This window comes from Trachinotus anak, unplaced genomic scaffold, assembly GCF_046630095.1.
Source record: "Trachinotus anak isolate AG129_WGS33_773 ecotype Australia unplaced genomic scaffold, CSIRO_AGI_Tana_v1 ptg000010l, whole genome shotgun sequence".
NCBI lineage: Eukaryota > Metazoa > Chordata > Actinopteri > Carangiformes > Carangidae > Trachinotus > Trachinotus anak.
The window spans coordinates 15389999-15406836 of NW_027273861.1; the positions used below are offsets into that span (position 1 = coordinate 15389999).

General features: G+C 42.6%; 4 protein-coding genes across 5 annotated transcripts; 2 read left to right on the forward strand and 2 right to left on the reverse strand.

Moving 5' to 3' along the window:
- The first annotated feature begins 1513 nt into the window (after positions 1–1513).
- On the forward strand, positions 1514–3855 carry timm13 (translocase of inner mitochondrial membrane 13 homolog (yeast)). Its single transcript, XM_071487867.1, has 3 exons — positions 1514–1757; positions 2069–2137; positions 2472–3855. Exons 1-3 carry the CDS (start codon positions 1638–1640, stop codon positions 2568–2570), a joined length of 288 nt encoding a protein of 95 aa, XP_071343968.1. The 5' UTR covers positions 1514–1637; the 3' UTR covers positions 2571–3855.
- A 224-nt stretch (positions 3856–4079) lies between these two features.
- tmprss9 (transmembrane serine protease 9) lies at positions 4080–10621 on the reverse strand. Of its 2 annotated transcripts, none has more exons than XM_071487865.1 (16): positions 10482–10621; positions 9795–9989; positions 9549–9676; positions 9400–9467; positions 9132–9307; positions 8999–9043; positions 8560–8673; positions 8194–8359; positions 7751–8025; positions 7213–7355; positions 6534–6819; positions 6288–6401; positions 6040–6208; positions 5630–5895; positions 5339–5475; positions 4080–4652 (listed from the first exon to the last, which is right to left on the reverse strand). In XM_071487865.1, the coding sequence occupies exons 2-16, from the start codon at positions 9928–9930 to the stop codon at positions 4491–4493; spliced, it is 2385 nt and encodes a 794-aa protein (XP_071343966.1). In that variant the 5' UTR covers positions 9931–9989; positions 10482–10621; the 3' UTR covers positions 4080–4490. The 2 variants fall into 2 exon arrangements, with proteins under 2 accessions (XP_071343966.1, XP_071343967.1); XM_071487866.1 differs by having other exon boundaries at positions 4355–4652; positions 9795–10012; positions 10482–10596.
- Positions 10622–12126: 1505 nt separating this feature from the next.
- lsm7 (LSM7 homolog, U6 small nuclear RNA and mRNA degradation associated) lies at positions 12127–14360 on the reverse strand. The gene is made up of 4 exons (XM_071487872.1): positions 14274–14360; positions 13923–14013; positions 13717–13788; positions 12127–12649 (listed from the first exon to the last, which is right to left on the reverse strand). Exons 1-4 carry the CDS (start codon positions 14277–14279, stop codon positions 12507–12509), a joined length of 312 nt encoding a protein of 103 aa, XP_071343973.1. The 5' UTR covers positions 14280–14360; the 3' UTR covers positions 12127–12506.
- Positions 14361–14499: 139 nt separating this feature from the next.
- Positions 14500–16820, forward strand: LOC139627166 (kelch-like protein 23). Its single transcript, XM_071487868.1, has 3 exons — positions 14500–15612; positions 15844–16255; positions 16398–16820. The coding sequence occupies exons 1-3, from the start codon at positions 14610–14612 to the stop codon at positions 16699–16701; spliced, it is 1719 nt and encodes a 572-aa protein (XP_071343969.1). The 5' UTR covers positions 14500–14609; the 3' UTR covers positions 16702–16820.
- The last annotated feature ends 18 nt before the right edge of the window (positions 16821–16838 follow it).

The window sequence follows — 16838 nt, forward strand, 5'->3', positions numbered from 1 at the left end:
CCAGACTCGGCCCATTACCAGTTATGGTGGTGGGCCAGAATGGTTTTTGTTAATATCCCATTTTCCCCATGCCAACCCTTTCCTTAGATGCAGGATAGAATCAGAATACATATTTAGTCTTTTATTAAATGACACATTTACACAACAGAGCCCAGAGAAAGAGTTCAGAAAAATACCAGCTGCAAATGAAGTTGTAGTTCGAGTGACTAATAAATATCAATCACATATTATTCATAGATATACTGTTCATTCATTTAAAAACAATTTAAAACGTAAGTTTTAAATGTCACATGTTATTCCTGAGTACAAGGTTAATTTGGAAACATGCATCATTTTGTCAAGTTTGTTATGAGGTATCAGCAGTTTTTTATTCCATTAAAATATTGATTAAATGTCATAAGTGACAAATGAAAATGTGGACTGCGGGAATTGCATCACTCTTTTTAACTGAACCCACCAGATTAAGAGCAGTTGAGTACAAATGATGAATTAATACAGCAGAAAAATATACTCTGGAAGTATAGAATTGCCTGCAAATGTCATAGTATAAAAACGTCCAAGGATTGCTCTCAAAAGTCAGGCTACTGAAGCTATATAGTTGAAATTACTTTGAGCCACTGGGGGAAATAAGTAACCTCAACTACAGTAGCTGTGTCACCCTAACAAGTCTCATCCAAATTTTAAATTGGATATAAAGTTTAAGATTTGAAATATTCATTTTGGTGTGAGACTTTACACAAACATTTAATGGCCTCACAGGGTCAGAGCCCCATTCATTGTTATAGAACGTCACACATCTTAAGTATCTTACTTTGGTCTCTAACTTAAAAAGAGACTGCTGCATGTTCACAAATATTGACCAAACTGTTCGGGGCGTATGAATAAGAAATGTGAATTCCCCTTTAATTCACTCCAAGAGACCTAAGTGATTCAAGTGAGTATATCGCCACCGTGTGGCAAAAACAATGTGTGTTTGTGTGAATGTGTTTGTGTGAGTGTGTTGAGTGTGTGTGTGTATGTACTTGTACTTGCTACATAGTAAGGACCAAAAAAAGTATTTTACTAACAGAGTAAGGACATTTTGGGAAAGTGAGGACATTTTGGCAGGTCCTCACTTTTTGAGACACCTTCAAATCACATTTTGAGGGTTAAAACTTGGTTTTAGAGTTATGGTTAGAATTAGGTTTAGGTTAAGGTTAAGGTTAGGGTTAGGGTTAGGATTAGGCACTCAGTTGTGATGGTTAAGGTTAGGGTAAGGGACTAGGGAATGCATTATGTCAATGAGTGTCCTCACAAAGATGGAAGTACAAGTATGTGTGTGTGTGTGTGTGTGTGTGTGTGTGTGTGTGTGTGTGTGTGTGTCTCTGAACATGAGTTGAAATACACCTCACAGAAAATATAAAATATTTTCTGGCAGCGGTGTAATTATTGCACCGTTACTCAACCGTGTCCAGACACCAAAAGTAACTACATTTCCCATGACTCTGAAGGCTCTACACGGAAATGACGTTTACAGCCTTCCGCCGCTGTCAAGGGCATCGAACACTAACGTTAGCCGAGGCTAGCTGGGGCTGAGCACACGTGTGTTTACAGAAGAGCCATTAAAGCGACTGTTTTCGGTGTCTACTCCGGCGGAAATGGACGGGTTCGGTTCAGACTTCTCCGCAGGCGGGTCAGGCGGTAAAATGGACACCGGTGTCATCATGGAGCAGGTGAAGGTCCAAATCGCGGTGGCTAACGCTCAGGAGCTGCTGCAGGTAAATCAATGGTGCTACGCTAACATGAAACTCTGAAGGTGGAAGGGGAATGATAACTGCAGTAAAGTTTAACAGGGGTGGTATGAAACACTTTTTATTAATCCTGGCATAACGTTACATAGAGATATGGTATCATATCCATGAAACATTACTCATCGAAACACATCTGAAAATGCTGCTGACACAGTGTAACGTCCAAAACCTTGACTCTTTAACCAGATCTGCCTCTCACCCAGTTTCTCAGGGTATTTTCACAGCTGCCGGTAATACATGCAGTATAATAACTAGCAATATTTTCACCCTTGTTTCAGAGAATGACAGACAAATGCTTCAAGAAGTGCATAGGTAAACCTGGAAGCTCGCTGGATAACTCTGAGCAGGTATGTAAGACGAGCAGATGTGTTGGCAGAAGCTGGAACATTACATCGAAAAACAACAGAAAATTAATCTGCAACAGCTTTTCAGTACCGACCAGGTGTATGAGTCTTTTTTTTTTTTTTTGTCTAATCAAAATTCACTCATTTGCTGTTTGTTTTCTATAGTAAATTGATTTGAATTGATGTCAGCCAAGTTCTGTGAAACTGTAATGGGCAGATTCACCATTATATGATATTTTTGCCACATTATTGTAATCATTGAAAAAGTTCCTACACTATGGTACAGTTTGAGGGTTAATCCTTAGAAGTGTTAACCTCACTGCTTTTCTCCTCACAGAAATGTATTGCCATGTGCATGGACCGATATATGGATGCCTGGAACACTGTGTCCCGGACGTACAACTCCAGATTACAGAGGGAAAGGGCTCGCATGTGAACATCCCCCTCTTCACCCTTCCCTTCCTCAGGCCGCTGCTTACAGTGAGGAGGAGCACAGTGCGCCATCGGAGGTCACGAGATGGGCACAGGTGTGTCGTGGAAGCAGCGGCACACCGTCAACTTCTGTCTTCATACCTCACAGACAGGCCAAGGAGTAGCCTGTGGACTCTAGCCATAACAATGTCTCTGTGGACGTTTTCATTTTGCTCTGAGGAACAGTTCAGTAACTGAGTTTGATTAATTATGTTTTTGTGTTACAAATAATGAATTTTCTGGTTAATGAGTCAACCTGCATCGTTAATAGCTGCAGTGTGGACAGATAAATCAAAATCTCTGAATTGCCATTTGGAGTGAATGTGAAAATGTTCTGCACATGCCAGCCCTGTGTCTTGTGCAGGGTGTACCCCACCTCTTGTACATTGCATGCTGGGATATACTCTAGCTCCCCTGTGCTCCTGAATAGGGTAAGCAGTATAAAAAAATAAATGTATAGTTACAATGTGGCAGTCATAAATAAGCCAACTGCAGCACTATGACCTTTGTTTTTTGGCATATTTATAACCGCTTCAATAGAAACACTCTATTCAGCCTGGCATCTTCCTGCCATCAGACTAAGGTTGAATGTGTCTTGTTTTCATTAGCCTGTATAATTAAGACACATGATATGGATTATTGTAAACAGGATGTAGATCTTTCACACACCACAGTTTCAATGTAAAACGCTGTCAGCAGTGTGCCCACATTTGTTTTCCAATCTTTTCATTGTGACTCTGCTCAAACCGAGACTCAGTATTTGTGCCAAGAGAATAAAGAGCAAAAACAGGAGCCCTTAAGGGGCAACACAGGCTTTCCTGAACACCCTGTTACTCTGAAAGACCTACTTAAAATCACTAGGAAGAATTGAGGAGCAACTCGGTGTTTTCACAACCGTGAACCTGACATTCACAAGCCTCTAAACAGTCCGATATCAAAGTACGCCTGGAGAACAAAAGTGTTTTGTCTGACCTGTTTTCTAGTTGTCACTCTATATGCCGCCCTCCACAGTAGTGGGTTTGTTTCAGCAGGGTCTACCTCGCTGTAGACGGGGCACTGAACCTTTCTCAGTTTTGTGTGCACGGTTTGTCAGATGTCTGGGAACCCAAATCCTGTTTTTTCTTTCCTGCTGAGTTGTTTTAAGGGAGGTGAGAACCACAAAAGCATGTGAACATTATTTGCAGTCTGATTAGAGGTGTGACCATGAGCAAATGGAATGATTTTCATGAGAATAAAGCTTGTCAATCAGGTTCTTCTCTTATGTTTCTCACCAAGAAGAGTGCGTATCTATCAATGAAACAAAACTATGAGTTTATCAAACTCAAGCCAGAAGGTGAACTCCTTTAAAGCTGATTCCAACACCACTTTTTCATAAAGAACAATTTTTTTCCCCAGAAAAACCCACCTTCCACTAACAGTTATTACATCGGATCTTTGTCTTATTTCTAAGAATAGATACAAAAAGACAAGGAAATTTACCCATAAATGAACCACATATATTATGAACCCCACACAAAACGAGAAACAAACACCATGTACAGTAAGTTTACCGGTCAGGAAAATAAATAACTGAAATAAATACTTTGAATCATGCATATTTTTAGCACTTTGTAAGCCACAGTTCAGGATTCTCCCTACTTCCTCAGTACATGTTGAAAGAGACTGGTCCCAGATCAGATGATTGCACAGTAAGACAAACAGCACCCATGACCAACAGATCACGCAGGTCAATACTGTGGTATGTGAATATGTATGCACATGTGTATGTGGCTTTTAGCATGACTTTAGTCCTTGTACAGTACAATTTTCTTGAGATGGTGTATCAAGAAAATCCGCTTTCAGCAGTTTGTTATTTCTCTGCAGGCACAGCTGCTATTCTGCCTCTTCAGAAAGGTAGGTATGTAGAGATCCATTTCCTGATGGATGTCACTCGAGTGTAAACCCCTGGAAAACCTATTCGCCCACATCCATGTCCCCAGCTGGTCACTCCTGCAATAAACCACTGGCCAGATGGCTGACGACAAGTCAGTGGCCCTCCAGAGTCTCCCTGGATGATGGAGAAGGAGGGAGAAAGATCAACAGTGCTGTTATTATTTTGTCAGAAATTAAAATGACTTCAGTGCTCTCAGGTTTCCACGTTACGGGTACAGGAGAATAAAACAATTGATTAAGGAGGAAGAGAGAGAGTAAGAAAGACACAGCAGGTACTAAGAGAATGTCACTTGGACTGCTGCTGAGATGCCAGGTGCTTTGACCGAGACAGGAATGCATGTGGTTTTCCTTACATAAGAAGATTACAGAGAGGGAGCGGGTGAGAAGGGGGGCTCTGTATTTTTAAGAGAAAGTAAAGTCTGCTCTCTCCCATCAGATAAGTGTCTTTCACAGAAGTGCTGCAAAGTTCCTGAGCAAGCAACACTCGGTTTTCTCCATCATGCCTGCACCATAATTAACATCCAACAAGTACTTTCACAATTTATTCATATGCATTAACTTGTTCGGAGAAAAGTCCTAGAAACCTCTACAGAGTAAAGGGCAATACTTATGTTTCTCTGACCTGGTTAACTATCCACTGTAAAAACATTTATTTGGGACATGGCCTTGTTTCCCAGAGCCTCTGAGCACAAGAGTAATCTTGGTCCACAATCTAACCATTCGGATAGTGCCAAGACTGTACTAGCTCATTTCCAGGATGAGAGAAAGTTATTTGTTTGTGTATAATGTACATTATCTTACCAGACAGGTGTCCCTGCCTCCCTCCATGTAACCAGCACACATCATGTTAGGAGTCAGCACGTTTCCATACGAGTGCTGGCAGTCTGCCTGGTCGATGATGCTGACTGCAGCTTTCTGCAGCAGGTTGGTCAATGAACCTGGCGAAAAGAATAATTATATTAGTGGGTTATTCGTTTTTGGTCCTCCGATGTTTTTTTTTTTTGCATTTACGCACATCTCTCAAAGGAGTTTCAGTTTGTTTGTAACATAATGGAGATGTGCGAGGCTTTTTGGATAACTGTTTTCTCTCACCTCCTTCCCTCATGGATCCCCAGCCTGTGATGTAGCACTCTGCATTCTTCAGGAAGTGGTGCACTGGTGAGGGGAGACAGACAGACTGGATGGTGTAGGACATGGGTGCAGGGACTGCCAGCTCCAACAGTGCCACATCATGGTCCATGTTGGTGCCATTGAAAGCTGGGTGAATGATGACCCTCTGGATGGGGATGACCATGGCTCCCATCCCAGAGCGCAGCACAGATCCCAGGCTCACAGCCCAGTTAGAGGGGCTAGGGTCACTGTTGTTATAAATGATATAAATGTAATTTGAAACTTTTTTTAACAAGTGGGCTGTGTAATTTTTTGTAGCGTTAAAGCATGTAGTTTCAGTAAGTTTATTTAGGGTGATAATCAGTTTTGAGGTATGGCTAAATACACAGTACCTTTTGAAGCAGTGCCCTGCTGTCAGTAACCATTTTCTGTGAATGAGTGTGGCGCCACAGCGGTGAAGTCTCTGGTACTGTAGACTGCCGATCCAAGGCCACTCCCCTCTTCGAGCTGTTACTCCACCTATGATTTTATGGGACCCCAACGCAGGACGCACACCGCAGTCTACAACATAAACACACCTCAGAAGTGTTCCCTTTTAATTATGTGTGTAGTCTACTCTGTGTATTTGATTTAAACATACCGCAGTTTGTCTCGTCTGCCTGGTTGGGGCAGTCAGGGACTCCATCACACTCTGGGTTTACCTTGCTGATGCAGGAGGTGGTGCTACACTGGAAGTTTCCACTGCAGTTCAAGACTGGAAGACATGATGGAAAAGGTAGCTTGGATATTAGGATAAAGACAATTTAGTAAGTTCAAGAATTGTGATACAGTATTTATAACTAACTTTCATTTCTCTAATAAGAAGTTGCTTTCAGTATGAAATTACCAGTTGGTGTTGGTGCAGATGGCACGTCCATGGCTCCAGTCATAGGTACTAGTGGATTATTAAAGTTCAGTCCTGGGACAGGAACTGGCGCTGTTGGAACATACTGGGAGTAATAATGGACCAAGCTGGGATCTGTGTGACTTAGAATCCAGTTGCGGAGCCTGGTGACGCGGGAATAAACCCCAGGCCTGTTGATCTGGGCACAGCCCACACCCCAGCTCACCACCCCAGCCAGGAAGAACCTCCCAGGGGCCCCCTCACACACCAGAGGCCCCCCAGAGTCTCCCTGCAGGAAGAAAATACAAGACCCCTGATTTTCTGATCTAAGAGCTGATAACAGCATGTCCCATACAAAGTGTATTGAGAGGTTGGGAACAGGCCTTCTCTGGGGAAGAATGTCATGCTTTGTCCTAGTCAACACACATCATCATGCTATGCTGAGATTTAATAACAAAAACAACCTACAGGCCTCTATTTTTAGGGTGGGACCAGTGTTAACATACAGTTTTGGCCCTATTTATAGTGTCAAAACAGAAAAGAAAGACCGGATCATCCGTGTATGTGGACAAACTCTGCCCCAAGTCAAGAAAGTAATGTAAGAAAATGTAAGTTGATAGCTCATTCCATTGTAGTAACCTTATGTGAACTGTTCTCCTATGGCTTCAGAAACAGCACTGACCTGACATGAGTCCACCTTGCCCTGCAGGAATCCGGCACACATCATGTTGTGAGTAATGCCACCTCTGTACACAGACGACTTGTTGCACACCTTGGAGTCGATGATTTTCACCACAGCCTTCTGCAGTGTAGGAGGCATCTCAGCTAAACAATAGCATAGCACAGCACAGCTGGATTACTCATCACTCACACTCATAACTATTTCATTATTTCTTAAAGGATGAGATACAATGGCTTTCAAGAACATAAGGATGTGCTGTAAATCTGGAATAACCACAGTACATAGAGCTGGCTGATGTAATAATACAATAATATTATGATACTTTGAGACCATATGTCATATGTATCTCAAAGGAGTTTTAAATTGAAAGCAACTGGACTTGGTTATTTGTCTAGGAAGACGTTTCACCTCTCATCCAAGAGGCTTCATCAGTTCTTTCTCGCACCTGACCAGGCTGGGACTGGTCCGACTGGTCCCAGCCTGGTCAGGTGCGAGAATCTGATGTTGCGTTGAGGTGTATTCCAGCACGCAGACTCACTGTTAAACTGGTTCAATGCGCCCCACCCTGACACCACGCAGCTCTGGCCTGGAGCAAAGACGTGAGATGGGGAGGGCAAGCAGACAGGCTGGATGTAAGAGCTGAAGGTGAGAGGGGTCTCCAGCTCCAGCACAGTTACATCATTGTCGGTGATCATGGGGTCGTAGTCTGGAGACACAACCAGTGACTTGATATTAATCATCTTGGACTCTGACTCCTCACCGCTCACCAGTCTGGCCCCTACCAGGGCCGTCCAATCTCTGGGGTCATTGTCCCTTAGAACAGAGAAGAAACAGACAACAACATTTTTAAATACACATGCAAGTTACTTTATGGCACAATTTACAGAAATAAAATGTATTTCCTTGCTTTTATTTATTTGCTTGAGAGATTTATAAATAACACCTCACTGATTTGGAAACCAGAGGACGATTGCTGCTTACCTCTCAAAGCAGTGAGCTGCACTGACCAGCCAGCGTTCATTGATGATGGAGGCTCCACAGGTGTGGTGCCCATGGAGCCTCAGACTGACCTGCCATGGCAGCTCCCCTTCCCGAGCATCCTCGCCCCCCACCACCCGGCTCCCCATGGCAGGACGTGTACCACAGGCTGAGGGGGAAAGTGCAACCGTATGGGTAAGGTGTTTTTTCTTATGGGGGACACTATGTCAATTACCTCAAATATGTCAGTACCAGGATATTCTGCTGCAGTTTGTGGTAACCATGTATGTGTTTTTTTAAAATACCAAAAACAACTGAAAAAGAAAACTGAGAAAATTGAACAATGGTCAAATTTGTAGTTTCACTCACCACAACGAGCTTCATCTGATCCATCTGCACAGTCAGGGATGAAGTCACACTCTGGATTTAATTTGGTGACGCACTCTCCATTGTCACAAGTGAAAGTGTTGTCAGGACACCTGGCTGGAGAACCCAGACGATAGAAAAATGGTGAGATGAAGGTTTGAGAAGACGGTGTAATATGAAGAAGTGAATCAAAAAAATAAAAAAGAAATAAGAACAATCTTTACAGAGGAAACCCTAAATCTGCATTAAACAATATGGAATACTGACGATTACTTGATCTCAGAAAAATGGGAGAAATTGTAAGCACCTCTGTATGCAGTTAATAAGTCATTTCACACTGATTACCCTAATATGAAAAACACAACCCATTCACTATTCTAAGCAGTTGTGAACACATATGAATGAAATATTTACAGGTACCATTTGATCTGGATTACCTCACCTATCATCTCATCTCCAACAGCATAAAATGACTTCCCACTGGCACCTAGGGAGGAAAGCAAAGCAAAACATTAGATCCTGTGAGGACTGTGGAGGCTGCAGACAGTCAGCTGATGACAGTGTAGTTGTACTACCCAGTAAGATGATAGTGCTGATCTGTCCAAATTCTGGCACCTCTAGTGGTTTCCCGTGCATTACTGAGCTGAGTCCTGCTCTCAGCAAGTCCTGAACAAAACTGTCTGAATACTGCTGGACCTTGGAGACCACGAAGACCAGTCTGAACGTCACCATCACGTCACCATTAATGTTACTGGGAAGGAAGAGCGAGAACATGGTGTTGTTTGCTCCTAGACTCTTTCTCACTTAGAATAAATGCTCTGCCTTAGTTTAGCTCTCACTTACCCATAGGCAACGATGCTACAATCAACATAGTGATGTGATATTGATGAGGCAGTGAAGACATTTTTAATCTGTAGGGAAGTGAAAATGAAAGATTTAGCCAATTTCAAAGGAAATGTTGGCCTCTCAGCAAAGTGACAGTCAAGACTAACCTTGGACTTTAAAACTGAAGACAGTACTATGGAGAAGCCAGAGTTCTCATCCTGCAAAACAGGATCATACTTCAGACCCCTCAGCTCCACCGTCTCCATGAAATAGTGCTGCTCCTGCACCAGGTACGCTGGTAACAACAGAGGAAACATGGTTAACACTTGTTACCACAAGTATTATTAAGTAATTCAAATTAAAATCATTCTGTGATTGTGTGGTGGATCAGACTGTGCTGTTTGTGGACCCACCAATGAGCAGGCCTACAAAGACTCCAATGATGAGGAAGAAGAGGAAAAAAGCTATGAGGGTGCTCCTGTAACATGCAGGGGAAGAAGACCACGGCCCTCCTCCTCCTCCTCCTCCTCCATCCTTCTTCACCTCCATGTTGGATTCACAGCACCAACCTCACAACCCACATTCCAGCGTCTCCAGTATCATCATGCCTGACACACAAAATGATCCAGACCTAATAAGAATGCAGTAAAAATAACTGTACTGGGTATGCACTGAAAATATTAGAAGACACTCTATAATAGAAATAAATATGAATTATCAAAAACAATGACATCGTAACCGACTCGGGAGACACGACGTTTAAAAGTAAATCCAAATGTGTGTATCACGTCAGTAGAAAAAGAAAAAGTAAACAGAAGATCAGAGAAAAGGGTTATAGGCTACTTAAACACATAAGGCTGTAATTCTGGTCGAGAGCTGGCTGAGGCGCGCGTAAAGGAGACCAGGGTGGCCATGTTGCAAATCAGATGTGGAGAAATTCCACAAACAAGAAAAAACAAACAAAAAAAATTCCTTTAACTTTTCCAATAACAAGATTTAAATAAATCAACGCACTCGGTGAAGATATTCACTGCATCAGCCAATTACGCACGGTGACATTTAACAATACAGGCTTTATGTCCTGAGGCAAACTCACTCACCTCTGTCTTCTCTCATTCCTCTGAACACTGACATTCACGATACCCCACAGTCCTCAGTGCATGACCGGGTGCCCACGCAAGAACTGCTATATGAATGGAAGAGGACAAGGGACAGGACCGAGGGCCCCGCTATTTGTTCCACCTGCCAAGGGGCGTGTCGTGTCCGTCCCGCAGGTAACTCGCCTTTAAGTTTACTTTACCAAGTCGACTCGGCTTCACCAAAATCCCCGGCCGACCCTCCTCCCGTCGGTCTTGATCCCTTTGGTTACACCCCGATGCGCACAGGCGTTTCCACTGCCGCCTTAGAAATAGGCAGGTAAATAACACGGGGGCGGCACTCCTTCACTCTTTCCCTTTCCGCGACGCACTTTGGAGAAAAGTAATGCCAGAAAAAAAAAAAAAACTGGGAATAAAAAAAATCTTCATGTTCTGCAGTGGAGCTCGGCTCTGCACTAGTATCAGTACCCCATTGACACAGTGACTGAGCAGCAGAGGAGGAGCGAAGCCTCCTGGAATTCTGCCTTTTTACCAGTGGTTGTAAATCAAATATGTGGAAGTATGTTTTATATTGACATATCTGAGTAATATTAGGTGAAATGTGGAGGCCAGCTCAGGATAATGTTCCTGAGGAAAAACACTCTAAGGACTTTTTAACCTGTAATTATTCTTTGAGTAGAAACATCTCATTTAAAATTACTTGGCTCCAATTTTAACAAAACATTTACATGCGTTTTCAACAGCCTACATAAGTTTCCTCCTGCCACCCACCCCGAAGACACAATCCTAACAACGTTGACTTTATTCTTCATTATACATCATTTTTTCTCCACCCTGCTTGAAAACACTTGAAACACTCAAAGCAGTTAATACCACAGATGTCTCTTTGTCAGTGTGCATATAGGCTTGAATGGCTTATCTTTAGACACACAACACACACTCCCTTTATTCCTCTAAATACGTTTAAAGATCAAGAGCTACTACAATAGTAATACATTCAGCCCCCCCCCGTTGAGAAAAGGATATTTGTCAAGGCATCATAGGGCCTTCATTTCAACAATAAAGCTTCAGAAAGTAAATAATAATAGGAGCTGTAACTGAATTGTTATTTCTGAAAATGAATGGGAGGAAACATGGCTCTCCTTTAACCATGAGTCCAAATTGGAAAACAACTCCTGCTGTAATTGCTAAATAAGGAAACTCTTCAGAATAATGTTGAAGGGGCTGTAGCCAGCAAAGAGAGTGGGCGTGTTAAAAACTGCAGGGATTCTGGTGGAATGTTAAAAAAGAAAAGATAACTAATTTCGGATATGAATTTTAATTTTGATCTACAGCCATTTATCTCACAGCTATTATAAAATCCTTAATTTGTTGTTTTTTGCCGGCCAAATTAGGCAGCAATGACACTGAGCAGCCGAGGAATATATGACAGACTCACTGCACAAAACACAAGTGGACAGTGGACAGACAGCTGGGCTTTTTGACTAAACATGCAGCTGAGTTAAGCAGGACATTCAGCATTCTCTGAATTGCATTTTTTTTTTTTTAAATAGAAAAATCACTATTTTCTTATTTTTCCATCTCAGTTCTTCATCCATACATCCTAGATGTACAAGAACAAGGGAGAAAAAAATTACAAGACCCAACATACATTTTCATTTTTATTTTCTTATCAAAAACAACAAAGAATAGTAAAAAGTTTACTTATTCTGGATAAAAAGAAAACAGTACTGTTAACACTTCCCAAACTTGTGGGCTCTTTCCAACTCAAATCTTTGAGAATTTGCACAACACAGACAGAAAACAAAAGTGAAGTGCTTATAAATGTCCTTTTGCTGATCAACTTATGATTTTACACAACAGAAAATTGCCTTGTTGTTTGAATTATTATTGTCAGGATTAAAAAAACAAAAACCTCACAAATTATACAAGTGTGTGCATGGTTGTGTGTGTGTGTGTGTGTGTGTGTGTGTGTGTGTGTGTGTGTGTGTGTGTGTCTGCAACTCAGCAGACAACAGACTGTGTGTGTTAGCCATCCTGTTGCTGTATGAACGGGTTTGGTATGGCCTCCATGCCATCCTGAGGACAGATTAGCACTACGGAGGTTCCTCTGCAGACCACCAGCCCCAGCTGCCTGGTGTCTTCTGTCAACTTCAGCTGGTCATCTGGATCTGGATACACAAGGGTTACAGACACACAAGAATTTAAGTTTAAAGTGTCACAGTATTTAAATTAGTCAGTTCTTATTGAATTGAAACCAAAATGCAGAGCCAAACACATTTCCGATGATGTCACTTGTACAACTTGATTCAAAAATACTGAACTGAAAATACAATTTCTTACCAAATCTGGTGTAAATATGAAGCCTACTGGCCACAGACTATACAATTGAACAAAATCAAAAATTTTATGTTTGAAAAAGAACACAAAAAAAACAAAAACAACAAAAACAAATGTAAGAATGACATGTAAATAAAAAAATAAAACCTGAACCTAACACATGAGCATTGGTTGTATTTTTTGCTTTTAATTAACCAACAAACATTAACCACTTAATGATGGAATAAATGTGACAATTTCTGAGGAAAAGAATCGCTCACTTTTTATAAATTACCGTACCTAGATCAATTTCAGTGAGCAGCATTTTTCTAAGGCACATACATCGTGAACATAAGGCCTTTATATGAGTGAGTGGATGATGACAATTTAAGATTTCATGGTCCACAAGCAGGTGACATTCAATGCCCTTCATGAAAGTGCCATTTTCCTCAACATATATGGAAAGCAGAAACCATCATGTATCCACGTCTTCTTTTGACAGGCAAGACTAGACACAGCAATGGAAGATAACCGCCACATTCATGGCTGGTGGTGTTGTAGTATTCTCTGTCTAGTGTCAAAAACTTTCCTGTTCCAAAGGATGTTTCCCGTAGTGCTGCCCTGAGCGGCACTGCAGTTGTTTAGGTAAGGTTTAAGGCTGAGTTCAGGTTCAGGGAAACACAAATGAAGGAGACAAAGCACCAGATTGCACATGTTGATAGAATTTTTATGCAATGTGTGAATCTTTCTCCCAGTCATCCAGCTAAGTTGTCAGACAGAAGATGTGACATCCCTCCATACAGTTTCTCTTCAATGTTTCTTTGTCACAACCAGTCCAGTCCTGAGCCCAAACTGACTCAATCTCAATTGAATTAATACATTTCATGCCGCCCATGAGGGAGAGTTTACATCCACTTACCACGCATATACTCGATTGTGCCGTCCAGCACCAGGTTCAGCAGAGGATCAAAGCCTTTCAGGACACCGCTGGCTGAGAGGGAAATAGACATTATAAAGCTTGCGTTATCCAAGATCAAACAAAACTCAAATGTGTAACGCTGACTTCTCTTTCCGCTGGCAAGATTGGTTAGCATTAGTCTATATTAGCAAAATGAATCCACGTACCCTCTCGTCCTCCTTGAAACTTCACACGAATGGGCTTGTCGATGTATTTTGACAAGTCGAAAATGCTCTCTTTTTTCTTCTTTTCTTTATCCTACACAGGGCAAAAGGACATTGTTGTGAGTCACATGCGAGCTAACCGCACACAAACACTAACTTAGCCTGAGGTTAGCTTCGCTTGGCTAGCCATGTTAGCAAATGCAGGAGAAACGCCACTTAATATATGGAAGAACAGTCCTACGTCTCCTGTCAGGTTCGCAATAAACAATTACTGGCTAAGAATATAGCCGAGAAAGTTTATGGTTGCATATGTGAAAAGATATTTGAATGAAAGGGAAAACCATACGAACTCACCGCCATCTTCGCTGTGTGACACGGAAGTTAAACTTTGACCTCAGAAATGCTCCACCAATCAAAGCGTTGAGCGCCTGTAGCTGACGTCATTAGTTTGTTGACTGTATTATTAATTTACTAAGACAGAAAATGATAAAATGGTCAAAGTTTAATTATAAAAAAAACTAGTGTTACATTATAAGCCCTTGACATGCTTATGTTATAATTAGCATCTGTTTTCAAACTGACCTCATTTCCCTTGTTGCCTTCAGCCAACATTTGGTCAGGGGGAAAGTCTATTAATACCACCAGCTGGTGTGATGTAAACCAGAAGAAGGACGGGGGACTGAGTAGAGTATGGCTGGTGTGGCTGTTTGTTGTGACATGGCCCACAGAGCTGACACTGAGCTGACGTCTCAGAGACTAACAGTTTTCTCTGAGCGGACAAACAAACCGGAGCAGGATGAATCCGCTTTTCCTGTGGAAGACTCTGAGCCTGATATCCCTGATGCTACTCTGCGGGTAGAAGGTGAGAGTTTTTATGTCCACCGCCAATGTCTGGCTCACCAGAGTCCCTACTTCAGGGCTCTGTTCTTTGGGTGTGGGGTAGAGAGCAGCAAAAGGAAAATTGAAATTAAAGGTGTGAGTCTGCAGCATTTCAGAGTCTTGATGGATCACAGCAGGACATCCAGGCTGCCTTTGGACAGAGAAAATGTTCTGGGGATCCTTGAGACCGCAGACTTCCTCCAGCTTGAGCGAGCCAGGCTGCTGTGCTGCAAGTTCCTGGAGCGTGAGCTGCACCTTAGTAATTGTCTGGGAATGATGGCTTATGCCTGGCAGCTGGGCTGCACTCAGCTCTACACCGCAGCACGACACGTGGTGCTCACACACTTTTCTGCCATCGTTGCTGAAGAGGATTTCCTGTTCCTGTCTAAGGAGACCATAGCAGATCTTCTTGCCAGTGATGACCTGACCATCCATAAAGACGATCTGGCCCTGGAAGCCACCCTACGTTGGGTGTCATTTGACCCTAAACGAGAAGAACACTTTCTGGAGCTAATTGAGTTGGTGAGGCCTGAGTCTCTGTCTTTACCATTCATCACTGAACTTTTGACCAGAATGAAAAGCTCTGACCCCAGAGCCAAGCTCATCTGCATGCTGAATGAACATATCCCAGCATCTTGGGCAATGGGCAGATCAATGACAAGGACCAGGGCCAGAGAGACCCTCTTTGTCCTGGGTGGACCTCATGATCAGGAGCAACAGGCACTGTACCAATTTCACCCACTCAGTGGTAGATGGCAGAGCTGTGCGCCTCTGCAGAGGAAGAACCTCACACAGTATTCGGTAGCTGCAGTAGGTAATGTTTGGGTAATGAGAATGATGATGTTCATGATGATGGTAGTGAAACTGATGATGCACTCATCATCAGTGTCATTACTCAAACTGGGGTTGAACTGGGGCTGAATGTGTATTTTCAGGATTTCACCAGTCAGTTTTCACATTAAAAAGCAAGTAACCTAATATAACACATACTGAACATTGAAATCATCATGTATTTTTTAAGAAAATAATGTTTAATTTCTCAAAGGTGACAATGTGGTCGTGACAGGCGGCTACTTCCGGGACGTGCTGTGGTTCAGCGTGGACTGGGTCAGGATATATGAATGTGGGAACCAGCGCTGGGTGGATGCACCAGCCCTGCAGAAGTCCAGGCACAGCCACTGCTCCATAGGGCTGGACTCAGTGCTGTATGTCCTGGGTGGTAGTATGGATGAAGGGGTTGTGGCTGATGTAGAAAGGCTGGTCCTGGGGTCAGAGGAGGGTTGGGAGGAGGTCAGACCCATGGTTAGGGCTGTGGAGAGGGCAGCCACTACTGCTCTGGGGTCGTGTATCTACGTGGCGTGTGGCCTGGATGAAAACGGGGAGGTGTATAGTGGAATTCAGAGGTATGTGGTGAGGGAGAATCAGTGGGATGTGGTCTCCTATTCTCCATTTCCACGGTGAGTGAATTTTCTCAACTCCTCTGTCTGACATTGATGAACTGAAATGTCTTTATTAGTATATTGTTTCAAAATAAAGGTTTTAACTAGTAGGACAATTAGTTGAAAAAAAAAAACATCATCTTTTTTAACCTATTCCTAGATATGACCTGGTTGCCACTGAGCTCAATGGTGCCCTCTATCTGTTCGGAGGCCAAGCCTTACGTTTTGACGTGGAGACAGATGAGTGGACATTGCTGGAGGAGGAATCTCTGGACAGAAAGTTCTTCTCTGGTTGCACTACAGTCAGCGGCCAGATATACGTGGTCGGCGAGAGGAAGAGTAACAAAACATTCCCGAACATGGTGCTGATGGACCCTTACATAGACACTTGCATTGAGGTGGACAATGCCATACCCTGCCCTGTTCCACTCAGAGGGTGCGTCACCATGAGAATGGTCACGTGATAGTGTGCGACGTGACTGAATGAAATGCATTAATTTACTCTGCATCGCATCAGCACTTGTCAAATAAATTTGTATGTATACAGGTTGTGATTTCTGGGTGAAATAAATTCAAAAATGAATGAATGTTTCATAAAAAC

What these genes read in the sequence shown, in the direction of transcription:
- LOC139627166 (XM_071487868.1), top strand. Translation starts at nt 14,610, where the DNA reads ATGGCTGGTGTGGCTGTTTGTTGTGACATGGCCCACAGAGCTGACACT. An exon ending in GTATTCGGTAGCTGCAGTAG is followed by an intron (nt 15,613 to 15,843) that starts GTAATGTTTGGG and finishes AATTTCTCAAAG; the next exon opens with GTGACAATGTGGTCGTGACA. An exon ending in TCCTATTCTCCATTTCCACG is followed by an intron (nt 16,256 to 16,397) that starts GTGAGTGAATTT and finishes ACCTATTCCTAG; the next exon opens with ATATGACCTGGTTGCCACTG.
- timm13 (XM_071487867.1), top strand. Translation starts at nt 1,638, where the DNA reads ATGGACGGGTTCGGTTCAGACTTCTCCGCAGGCGGGTCAGGCGGTAAA. An exon ending in ACGCTCAGGAGCTGCTGCAG is followed by an intron (nt 1,758 to 2,068) that starts GTAAATCAATGG and finishes CCCTTGTTTCAG; the next exon opens with AGAATGACAGACAAATGCTT. An exon ending in CGCTGGATAACTCTGAGCAG is followed by an intron (nt 2,138 to 2,471) that starts GTATGTAAGACG and finishes TTCTCCTCACAG; the next exon opens with AAATGTATTGCCATGTGCAT.
- lsm7 (XM_071487872.1), bottom strand. An exon ending in GTTTCAAGGAGGACGAGAGG is followed by an intron (nt 13,789 to 13,922) that starts GTACGTGGATTC and finishes TTTCCCTCTCAG; the next exon opens with CCAGCGGTGTCCTGAAAGGC. An exon ending in CACAATCGAGTATATGCGTG is followed by an intron (nt 12,650 to 13,716) that starts GTAAGTGGATGT and finishes TTGTGTATCCAG; the next exon opens with ATCCAGATGACCAGCTGAAG.
- tmprss9 (XM_071487865.1), bottom strand. Translation starts at nt 9,930, where the DNA reads ATGGAGGTGAAGAAGGATGGAGGAGGAGGAGGAGGAGGAGGGCCGTGG. An exon ending in CTTCAGTTTTAAAGTCCAAG is followed by an intron (nt 9,468 to 9,548) that starts GTTAGTCTTGAC and finishes ACTTCCCTACAG; the next exon opens with ATTAAAAATGTCTTCACTGC. An exon ending in GGCAGACGAGACAAACTGCG is followed by an intron (nt 6,209 to 6,287) that starts GTATGTTTAAAT and finishes TTTATGTTGTAG; the next exon opens with ACTGCGGTGTGCGTCCTGCG.